The sequence below is a fragment of the Anser anser genome (assembly GCF_964211835.1).
Source record: "Anser anser genome assembly, chromosome: 7".
Lineage (NCBI taxonomy): Eukaryota > Metazoa > Chordata > Aves > Anseriformes > Anatidae > Anser > Anser anser.
Window position 1 is genome coordinate 18,901,029 of NC_139727.1, and position 12,305 is coordinate 18,913,333.

Genomic DNA, 12,305 nt, shown 5'->3' on the forward strand with positions numbered 1-12,305 from the left:
CTCTCTTGCTCAGCAAAAGATAGGATATATTTTCCACTTAATTAATTCCACTTAATGCCTACATCATTGGCAAGTACCATCCAAGCAAATAGCCATGCATCGTAGGGTTTCACTAAACAAAATTGCAGGTGCCTGTCAGGAGTCACTTGGAAGTGTTACTCCAAGAGGCTTCTCCCAGTTCTCTGGTCTCCTGCTGTTTAGACAAACAGTTACGGTGAACGAGGGTATAGAGAATCCTGCACAGAGGCATTGAGGCTACGGGTAGCATTTAGTGTTTGAGATCTAATTCTGTACCTCTTTCCAGAAAGTGCCGTTTGGCACAGAACAGCTTGTCCATTGTTGTCTATGTCTGAGGCAGCTTTGCTTTTCTTGTCCTAAGTATGCTACAAATATGGCCCAACTTCTTTAAGATTAAAGAAAGAAATATGAGTATTTAGAAAAATGAGTTATTCCTGGGAGAGGAACAAATTAATCTATACATCTCCTAGAACGTCTCCTTATAAATTCTCTTCAGGAATCAGGACAGCAGCAGAGGAAGTCCTTTGTTCAAACCAACAGGGAAGAAATCTCCAACCCATGAACACCAGTGAGGTTTCCAAAGCTGTGGTCCTAGTGATTTACGTATTTGTCTTTGACACATTGCTTTGAGAACCGAGTACTTGAGAGGTCATAACTTGTTTCCTTCAAGGAAAATGGCTTTATTCAGGGAATCAAGGTGCTTCCAAAATAAAACAGTCAGTCAAAGTGGTAGGATGTAAGCTTCTGCCTTAAATCTGGTCATGTTTTCATCAGGTTGCTCATGAGCTGTATTTTTTTAAGCCTCTGTTGAAATTTTCCTTTTTCTCTCCTCATTGAGCTCAATGTCATGTTAAGTAGTGCTCAGCTACACCACAGGAGGGTCATTTCCCTCTTCCTGTAGCAGGAGTGTGAAGGATGTTAGCTTTGTCCCTCAGGTGCTTTTTGTGTAATGCTGGTGGATTTTGAGCTGCCATTTGGGTAACCCTTTTCCTAGGATGGTCAAGTCTTACAGCTGCTCATCCCACATTTCCCACTATAGAATTTGCATTCTATAAAGGGAAGACATGACAAAGAATGAAGTACTACAGGCAGCATTTTCAGTGTAGCATCTCTGAGGTGGGGGGAACCTGCAGTAAGAGGGATGACACGTGGGCTCCCACATGCATTTTTAATTTGCCTTGTGTGTCAGTGGCAGCTTTGGAATCAGTGTTACATGGGAGTGTTTTCAAGGCAATTATTTGTTCTGTCATAAAAAATACAAAAGCACTCTTCACCATGTGGCTATGAAAAAATAGGAAATTAAATGCTTTCTACAGCAGATACTGAAGCATGGTTGCACTGAAAAAACAGGGAGTTTGATGATTACAGTGCAGTAGAAGGATTGCCCATTTGTCCTGTTTTGCTGAGTTAAGTCATGCTGCATTGCAATTACTAAAATCTACTACTTTATGCCAAATGAGAAGGAAACTCTCACTTTGTGTTTTTGCATGCAATACAATGTGGTGAATGCAGCTGTGTGCTGCCCAGGTTGCACCAGAAGCAGCACGGGGTGCAGCTCATGCAGGGAAGCTGCCTTGCTGCTTCTGGTGTAGGTGAGGGTCAGCACTGAACGACTGTTTTCAAATCCACATTCAGTCAGATGAAATGTGGAAGTAAATCACTCCAGGAATGGGAATGCGGAATAGAAGTGCAGACAGAAATGCAGTATTAGCCCCTACCAGCTCTTAGCAGCATGTTACGAGAGAACAAAACCACTGCATAAACCTTGCCCTGGGATTTCATCCTGTCCATACCCGTCTGTCTGGCAGATCTGCATATGTGAGGGAGTCCTACGTTCTGCTTGACAGGGATTTTTTTCCTTTTTTTTTTGCTTCCGTAGTAATCCTGACAGAAATATTTATATCTTCGTGACCTCAGCTTTCATTTATGAAGATCAGTGGGATCACACACATGCAATAATGCCTGATGACTGAGAGTTCGTGGGAATAAAATCTGACACTTGGTTTAAAAGATAATAGGTTGTGACAGGGGCTCACTGTAAAAGTGTCCAAACTCCCTTGTCATCTGTTTCAGAGATAAATACCACAAAAAGGTCAGAATGTCTTGAACCAATTTGAGAATTGAGACAGAAAGTGAGGATATTAAGTACAGTAAGGAATACATGATCCTTCTCAGCACACTTTGGAGATATACTGCTTGGAAAATGCATCAAGTGAAGAACAAAGTAATCTTTTCCAGAGAAAAAGAATTACAGACTCTGTCAAACTGTTCAGATTGTTAAAGTTATGCAAACTGGAAACTGAGAATTTGATAACTGCTCTAAAATATGGTTAGATGGTTTGCTTTTTTGAGCCAGGGCAGGAAACAAGGTAGCCTAAATGTAGGTGAAACCATTAGAAGAGCTGCCATCGATACTTCTCTCATTTGTTTCTTTAATTATTGCTTCACTGTACCAGTTAAACTTGTACCTTTTTTTTTTTTCCATGTTTTTAAAAACTCAACTGTGGTCAGGCCTATTTAAATGTTTCTGTTGTAGATCTGTTATTAGCTATTTTAGTCTCCATATAACTTCACTGTTAGTTTGCCTCATTTTAAAATTTCTATTGCTCTGTCTACACTCAACGTTTTTCTAGAAAAAAAAAATAATATACATATATATATATAAATGGCTTACATATCTTCTCTTTAATGCAAATAATCAGATAGACCAAAAAAAAAAAAAAAGGAAAAAAAGAAACCACTTCCCATGAGGATTAAGATAAAGAATCTGTGCAGGAGTGGGTACAATGCTCAGAAAGGTTTCAGTTAGAAAACTTCAGGTAAAATGCCACTGAGAGTTAAAAGTAGCTAAGGCCAAAACGTCTTAAGAAGCTGTTATGTTAGAGAAGGTAGGGGGAAGATGTTACTGGGAGAGGTCCAAATGACATTTTTAATCAAGTCAAGATGAGAATTTTAGTAAAGCAATTAAAAACATAATAAAATAAAAATGCTTATCTTCTGGCCTGTGCTGGTGGGCCTCCATGAACTAAAATAAAATCCACCAAACAGTTGACTGAAGTGTCCAATACAGCGTACGTACACATCATGCTATTAAACTTCAGTGCTAAACCAATTTTCCAATTTATTATTGGGTTTGCTGGTTTTAAATTTGATTTTTGATTAAATCTGATGTTCATGCTTTTGGAGATGGAAAAATTTCATGGTGAATTTAAAGCGTATTGGATAGCAGACAAATTGAAAAATGAATGAGAGTTTGGCTTGTTTAGCACAGGAAGAAAAAGCGAAAAAGAGGAAAAGTTAAAATTATGCTTTGGGGTTTAGAAATAATTATACCTTACCAGTGTGTTTTTAATATGTATTCAGTCTTCATTTCCCCCCGATGCAAGATTAGAGTAATTGAGATATAGCAAATTGAAAGATAACTACATTTTTATAACTTATATTTTTTTCTGTTTAAATAATGGATTTATTTTAATCCTGTTTTCTTCTAGGTTATGAACTTTTTTGTCTTGTGTTTTTTTTTTGTTTGTCTTTTTTTGAGGGGCAAACAGTTTATGGCATGAAGGCAGCAAGCAATACAGTAGAGGTCTCAAAGAGAGAAATACAGGCGATTCTTAAACTTCTTTGGGGGAGCTAAATCCAAAGAGTAGGACAGAAGGCGTATTACTGAATGTCAGTTTTAGATCCATTTGAAAGCATATTATTTTTCCCAAATCCGAGGCTGCCGGATACCAGCCTTATCTCAGCGTGGCACAAAGCAGTTGAAGCTGTTCCTTTTCATACTTCGCTGCTTTGGGACCCTCTTCTCCTACCACGGCTTGTTAGGAAGGGCTTGGGCAGGTGGGGTGGCTTCGCACCGAGGCTGGGGATCCTACGGAGTTTCCATTGCTCCCCAGTGCTGGGGTTGCTCCTGGGGACCATCCCATCCTGGATGCTAACAAGACAGCAGTATTTATTGTTTCTGTGAAAGCATTCCAGCGAGTATTGGCCAAATTGCACAGTGCTGTGACGGTTACAGAAAAATACCGTGAGTAAATGAACTGTTGGTACAGAAATAAATTTATTTTGCCAGTGTTAAAAGACAGTCGTGCAAAGGATCAAAGATTAAGACCAGTTGTGTTCAGGATGAAAGATTAAGACCACGGGTGGACTGAGTTGTAGCTGAGGTGGCTAAGAGCGCATTAATTGCTCTTTATCTCATTTCACCCAAAGATTTCTCATGTGCAAGTCATGTTAATGCACAGGGCCTTCTGGAGTGATTGCATGTGCGTGGCTGCCTGTGCAAGTAAGTAAGGGCGGGGGAGGGGGTATTAGAAACCATGTATTTGAGAATGTGTTTTGCTGGAAGCTCAGGAAGTGTCTGTTTCATTTAAAATGTTTCAAATAGACCAGAATCGGACTGGAGGGCAGTGATGTGCCAGTCCCATGGAGGAGCCAGTCCCACAGAAGTGACAGTGACAGAGACCTGTGGTTGCATGCGGTCAGAGCCCATGGCTGGCAGGGTAATGACTCTGCTTGCAGCTGAGCTCAGAGGCTCAACGAGGTGTTGCAGGCATTATCAGACACAAATACCTTCAGAGGCTCTGAATCCTCGTTGTGTGCGCTCGCCCCAGCAGCATCATCCCTGTTCACTGCCACTGCTTTCTAAGCCTGGTCTGAGTGGCTTGGACTGGATCAAGCTGCCTTGCTGCTGTCAGGTCTTCTCTCAAAAATAACCAGCCTTTAACATTCAGTAATGCAAAATTATTGCCTCAAAATGTCCTTGCCTGTTGCCTAAAATAGCTTCTAATGGTATGTCTACTACTCACACACACACAAATCACTGTTATAGATCTTAGTCATTCAAAAATTGGAAAATAATGAGCTTATTCCCAAAGAAAGCTTATTAGAGCTTGTAGTACAGGATAAAGAACAGTATATTGTCAGTTGTATACCTTTGTCTTTTACTGCTTCGCTTCTCTACATTTCAGCAAAATGTTAAGAGACCAGCTGTATGTTTTAATTCCACTGATGTATTGCTCCCTTTGAACTTGATCACCTTAGTTAAATCAGGGAAATTAAATCAATGCCATTACTGTGGTGGTTTTCTGTCCACTCTCTCTATGGCCTCTCATAGCAAACACAAAAGCCTCTTTCTAATTGATATTGATTTGTCAATTCATTGAATTCAGCTGTGTCAGAGGGGAGGTTACAAGGCCATTTGCATTAAAAGAATAGGCTGAAAGTGTGCTTCAGATGAAATGCAGGTTTTGAATATACAGTCAATAAGGTTTTTGTTCAAATCATGTGCCTTAAAAGAGAAAGAAAACAAAAGAATATGTAATGCAACATAAAATGGATCTTTTTTTCTCACTGGCCTACATTTCTGACCTCATCAAAAGAGCTACAGCTTGAAATGTGTTCAGATTTGACAGCCTTTTTTCTGTCTCGAAGATTAACGTTTGCATTTGTAAAATGCATGTTAATAAACATTGTGTAACACCAGTTTTGTAGCTTAATCAATTAAATAGCAGTCATGAATTTAATAATTTAATTCTACTGCTGATAGCATGTTTGAGGCAGAAGAATCAGAGCCAGGGTGATGTGCCATGTGTATGTACTGCTGTGCATGTGTATTCAGGTACAAGTGAGCTTACCGTGGTGTTACTCTGCAAAAGAATCAAGGCTCATGTTTCAGTACAGCGTTGTTCAGCTTAGAAAAGTATTTTCCCCCTTTATTTGTGTACTGGAAGGCCTAGGGCTCCTCTGAAGAATTGATAACTCACCATGGTTTAGTTTAAGAAGGACCGGGCTTTCTACAGTGATAAAAAAAAAAAAAAAAGAAGAAGCAGATAAAGCAATGGAAGAAGTCGCAACAAGGGAAGTAAGAGTACGTCACAGCCCTGTGGGTCATGGGTAAGGTTTGCCTTTGACATTTTATGGGTGGTGTAAGGACCAGTCGTGTTAGAAACAGGGCCTGTGCTGTGTTTGTGGTGATTCATCCCAATGAAGAAGTCTGTAATCAAAGGCAGACTGTTTGATCTCTTGGTGTGTGAAGGAGAAGTGCAGATCTGGTTTCAATAATTAAGATTGCAAACTGGGAATCCAACTTTCTGCCTGTGGAATGGGAAAGTGTGTGGTGGGGTGGAGTGTTTGAAGAATACTGGAAGAGGATGAAAGAGGGGATGCATAAAATATTCCCTGAATCTAGGGAAGGCATAGATTCTGTCCAAAATTCTGGAGATGAGTACAAAACTGAAATACACCTGCTGTTTTAAAATTCATTAGCACAACCTCCATTTTCATTTGGAAGTAGTTGTGGTTTCCTTGAGGAGAGAGCATCTCAAGGTGTTACTGCATTTTCCAAGGAAATAGCATTTAAATAACAGGAGAGAGAGAGGTAAGTAACTGTTGGTTTTCAGGAGGAAACTCATTTTTATACAACATGAGTCACTCATTTTTCAGTGTTTGGAGGGTATGAAGAGGACGAGATACACATTAGTGGTGTAATCCTTTTTTCTTTTTTTTTCCTATACATCAGTGCTCATTGAATCAGAAACAATTTTCTAAATGATTAAAAGATGTGTATGTATTCTTGGATGGCAGTTAATTTCCTAAAAAGTATCTTGACTTTTATGACAAAAATGGGTTAGCAGAACAACTTCCAGATCTTTCTGAAGAGTGGAAAATCCTTTGGAGGTGGCTTTTCAATGTTGTTTAAATTCTAAAGGGGGTTATCCATTTAGAAATTTTCCTGCATGCATTTCGGTTAGCATACGGGTTTTTTTACACTTTAGGTACAGGTGAGTGTTAAAACAGACTTGTTATGATATAAATTTTAGTTGCAGTTTGTCAGTGCATGATGGTTCTTGTGTTCCTCTTTAGTTTCCACTCGTTATTTCCAGGATTTCCATTTCTCATTATCAAAGGACTGTTTTATCTATATATGGTCACCTCTTGTCAGTTACACTTCCTTTTTTTTGTTGTTTTTTTTTGGTTTTTTTTTTTTGCGTTTGCAATTTGATACGTTTTTCCTTAATAAAAGATCATCCTGCTTTGGCAGTGTGATGGATGGATGTAACTGCTAACCTAAAGAGTAGGTTTATCAGTACTCTGATGGTCAGGCAACGGGGAGATAACCCAAATACTTTTGTTCCATTCTGCAGACCCCCACCAGTGAGTGAAAGTGCACCAAAAGGAACTGTGGTCGCTGTTGTAATGGCAGCTGCCTTGAACCAGACTATTGTATATTCAATTGTTTCAGGAAATGAAGAAGGTAAGTACTAATATTTTGGTCTTAGTGAGCATACTGGGCACAGTGCATGCATCTGATGTTTTCAAGAAACAGTGATAAATAAAGCTGCTGAAGTGTAATGCCACCTCGACTGTACAAGCAGGAGGGACTGTTCCCGTTACTGTTGTCAAACCTCTCAAGATCAGCCATATACAAATACATGTGCAGGAGAAGACTTTGCTCTTTAAAAAGTTGCAAATTTGCTTTAGATAAAGCTTGCACTTAGCTTTCTGTATTGGGAGGTTTTGTACCCTTACACCATACATCTCTTTATAAATACTGTAAAATTGTATCCTTCTCTGACGTGCGTCTTCTCCACAGGGAAATATATATACCCTAACTCTAGCGTGCTGTCTGTAGCACCTAAATGGAGAAAAGCATATGTTTGACCATTTCTTTGAACTGATGGTTTGAAGTAAGGAGTTGATAAACTTGCAGAAGAAAGCAGGACTACGATTTGAAGGAGGCCCTGACTTGACTTATGACTTGCACTGTGAAACTTGGCTCATTCTTTTTGCTGGCCATTCTCATAACCTAGCCAAATTCACTTCTCTTCCTCCAATTTGTCAGCAGAATACAATGAAAGTTAAAAAAACAAATTTTCATTGATGTGAAAATTTACATCAGTGCCATATGATATGAATCTGTGGCATATCGAAACGAAAATAGGAATGGATTTGGTTTTACCAATAAATCTTTTTGAAAGCATTGAAGACTTCTACCATACAGTATCCACAAGTGTTAGATTAGAGCAGGATATTTAAAAAAAAAACAAAACACCACCATTTTTCCTACTGTTTGCATCCTTCTCAATTACTGTCCATGGTCCACCTCAAAATCCCTAAGCTAAATTACGCTGTAAATTGTTTGGAGAGATGTGGAAAAACTCCCCTCCCATCCTCATTTTTGTGGCAGTTGGACATTTGTCGTCTGCTCTTGCCAGCATTTCCTCAAGTTGGTTACTCTAGTACCAGGTTCAGATTCAGGTGCTGTGCTCATTTGAAAATAGCTTCTAAGAGGGCTTACATGGGATTTTAGAATCCTGAGGCAGGAGGGATGAGGATGAATTTCTGAGGATGGTGTCAGAGAATAGTGACATCATGAAATAGAAATGTTTTGTCTAAAAAAATGTTTATAGGTCTTAAAAGGTTGCTTCTGTTTTTTGCTGGATTTCAGATGTGTTTGCTATTAATAACAGAACGGGTGTGATCTCAGTTAAAAAGTCTCTGGATTACGAAAGTGTAAAAAGTTACGAACTTCGAGTTCAAGCAGACTCATTACAAGTGGTACGATCCAATCTGCGTGTCCCTTCCAAAAGTAAGTTTTAAAATCCTTACTGTTGAATATCTTTTTAATATATTTGTTCTTATTTTTTGAGAACATTGATAACTGAACTCTAGCTAGTGTTGTGTTCTCAGAAATACAGTGGTGACGATGGTATGGAAAAGGCAGCATGTGCATTAATGGAGCTCTGTGCTTGCCCTCCACGCATGGAGCTGATGAGTCTTGGGCTAAGTCCTCACAAATAATATCTGTGTTACACAGGGCTCTCAATGATCCAGACACAACTCGTTTGTATATGAACAGAGAGCTGAGGATGCAAACCACATGTTTTCAGTGTAATTAAGGTTTTCTGTGATGGAACACAATGGTTTTTCATAAATACCTTTTGCAGCACCGATACAAACTCTTCTCCCTGCAGCTGGGAGCTTGTATCCATGGGGATGGGTAAATTCTGAAGGAACTGAGCACAAGGCACCGGGGAGCAATGGGAAGCAGCAAGGGTTAGGACTCTACAAAGAGGATTGTGGGGCAGATAAACAGCAAGGCAGACAGGAAGAAAAAGGCACCCTAAGCACCCCTGAGGGTCTGTGTGGAGGTTATTGCAAGTGACTGAGAGCAAACTGGAGGAAAGGATGGGCTGTGACAGGAGGTTTCCTTGCAGTATCTCTAGGCACAAAAGAGTTTTGCTTACAAATTGTTCTATTTTGGCTCTGTCATTGGGAGGGATTTTTCCCCCTCTTTAATGGTTTTCTTGTTCTAATAAAATTACTTTGAAAGGTCTTTTGGTGTTTTTATTGTGCTTCCTGTAAGGAGAAGGTCTGGGCAGTCAGGCTTTTGAACATTTGTCTCACTTAGTGTCCCATTCCATCTTTTACACCTTCCTATTTAAGCCACATTTGAGCCCTAATTAAAAAACGGTAATACTCGCATTGTACCCAAAAAAGTATTTTAATATTACAGTCTTTTACATGGGTAATATTTGCCTAGTTGCTGTATTTTTTGATCTGTGTGTGTCTCTAGCTAAGAAGCATCATGGACTTGATGGCAATAAGCCCAGGGTGTGGGAATGTCGAACAGAGAAACTCCTCTAGGGCAGTGAGGAACGGAACATTATTTAAAGGCTGTGAAAATATTACCTTCTCCTTTCATTCAAAATTGATTGTCAGTTTATTTCAAGTCATTAGTTTTGCAGTCAAAGTTATTCCAGTATGAGCTATGGGTCAGATTTGTCACAGGTGGCTGCAGCTTATTTTTCCTCTGCACTTCCACCCATGTTAATAACAGAATAAATCTTTAGCATTAGGGGGAGAAAAAAAAATGCAGGCTCATCCTGACCACGAACAACCCATGGAAATACGAGGTTGAAGGGAAAACTTCAGCTTCTTTCATTTATAAACATCTGCCCAAGAGATGCTGTAGTACCATCTCATTGCATTCCCCCTCACGTGAGCTGAGGACTCCCCAGGAGTCACTGACGGTAGATGGTCACCTTGCTGTCTGCCCTCAGAGGCAGCACCAGGCAAGTCATGGCTCAAGCACAGTGTGATCTCTTCCTCCCTCACTGAAGGCAGAAGTGACCTGTGTCAGCAGTTTTGGCAAGAAGAGGGCCACAGTGCCACCCCATCATTGTCAGAGGTGGCAAAGTGGTCCCATGACAAATGGTGTTTCCCATGCCACGGGTGGTGATCCGCAGAATTAACAGTCAGTGAGTTGCAAAGGAAGGGCCACGCTTAACTGATTCTGATGTCCTGTTCTGTAATTAGTCTTGTAATTATTGTAGTAATGAATACAGTAATAGCCACGCATATTAGGAAAGCCATGTCCAGCTTACTTCTGTGCCAGTTTGGTGCATGTTCATAGGAGTACAGTGTACAGATTAGAGATTATAATTCAGATTTTTAAGGATAAAATTTAAAATAGGGTGCAATTCTTTTTCTTCAAGCAATATAAATGTACTACTGTAATATCTGTTTGCAATACTGAAATTGGTACCCAATGGAAACTTTCTTGCAGATTTTAAAAGTTCTTAAAGTCACAGAGGTTAATAAATATTTGCGAATATGCCATAAAATTGTGGTAATAGACTATAACCTGAGAGATTGTACAGGGGATTTCCATTAAAATACCTTTGTCAGACTTTCCAATACTACCCTTGTAAGCAGAAGAAGATTTTTGGAAAATGAGAGTGTATTATCATAGGTATTTGTTCTTCGTAACAGAGAATTGTGTCTGTGGCATAAAACGTAGGGATTATTCAATGGTCAGAAGCTGAATCACATTAACAGCAATGGAAGGCTCTGTGTGCTGTTACATCCACCGCCACTAATGTATCTGGAGAAGGAAAAAGAGAGCCAGTGCCAGCTGACTTCATTTCTTTGTGTCTGGGAGAGGTCTGGTGAAGGTTGTGTTTCTGTAAAATGCAGCCAGGCCGTGCACAGCGAGGAGGTAAGGCCTTCTGCGCAGCGTCCAGCTTTCTGCAGGTCTCTATCTCACATGGACGAACGGGCAGGGGAGCCGGCAGGTTCTGGCAGAGGTCTTCGGGCAGGCCTCTGCTTTTTAGACCAGCCTTGCTGGTCAGGGAAGAGCTGGCCTCTGTGTCCCTCCTCCCATCCGGAGTCTGTGCTAGAGCAGCTCTCCCGGCTCTACAGGAGTTTGGAAAATTGCTGGCTGCGTTATTTGGTTCACGGACACCTGATAATGACTGGCGGTTAAACTCCAGTTTAAACAAAGACATAAGCACGTTGTGTATGTGTGGATACCCACAGGTGTATAGCATATATTAAGTTTCCAATATGCACTGTGCTGGATAGCTAAGGAATTTGATAGTATTTGTAAAATACTTCACAAGTAGCTGGCTTACTAAATCACTTAGGTCTTTGTAATAGAGACTCCTTGACCTCATGGTTTGATTCCTACATTTGTATGATGTATGCCTTTCTATTTTCTCAGCACCTTTTCCTTTCCTGATAAGAGGTAATCAGGTTATACAGTACTTCAAAATTCTGGGGCACAGAATTGATGAACTGGAGCGGAAGTAGATGAGATGCAATTAATGCACCAACGTGGACTTTGGTGACAGTGAAATGATGAACCTCTCTGGAGATAGGTCACTTTGAATGCACATCTCTAGAATTATGTGACATTGAAGTATAATGCACCACCTCCTCTGGAGCTGCAGTGGTGAGCCCTTCTGGAGCCAGCACTGATGCTCAGCTACAAAACAGTGCCAAATTTTACAGAACTCAGAAGCTTGTTACCAAATTGTTTTTAACTACATTACTATATAAAAGGAGTTTGGGTGATCATCTCTGCAATGGAAAAGTGGATGATATGCATTAAGCATAACTAAGGTTGTCCTTCAGTGATAGTGCCAACTGATAGTGTAGTAATAACTGAATAAATAAATGAGGAGAGAAAGTAAATTGAGATGTCCTTTGGAGTAGGAGAAAATAAAATTGGTGATTTAAACTGGCTTTTTAGAATACGATGCTAAATCATGCAAAATCATACTCTTAGATTCAGTGAAATTGAACTCCTAAAATGAGTTACTTTCACTGAAACTTTGTAAGTGAAATTACAGTGCATTTATACTTCATTTGAATAGAAGAAACGTCAGTTCTGATGATGATAGTGAAGTTAAAAGGTTGGAATTCTGGCCCGAGGAATTGGCATCTGATGATGCTGAACCCTGAATGACCTCAACTATTAATGGATTTCTCCATTTCAGTTG

The 12,305-nt window shown here is 39.9% G+C and overlaps 1 protein-coding gene across 28 annotated transcripts in view; it reads left to right on the plus strand.

The window, feature by feature from the left end:
• Nucleotides 1-12,305, plus strand: part of PCDH15 (protocadherin related 15) — a 535,558-nt gene that overhangs the window by 451,663 nt on the left and 71,590 nt on the right. For 27 of the 28 annotated variants that reach the window (XM_083844291.1, XM_083844317.1, XM_083844318.1 and 24 more), the window contains 2 exons: nt 7,164-7,273; nt 8,468-8,608. In XM_083844291.1, coding sequence (XP_083700417.1) covers nt 7,164-7,273; nt 8,468-8,608 — 251 coding nt within the window. Of the gene's footprint in view, nt 1-7,163; nt 7,274-8,467; nt 8,609-12,305 lie in introns of those variants that run through there. The other variant, XM_083844310.1, reaches the window with a different exon arrangement.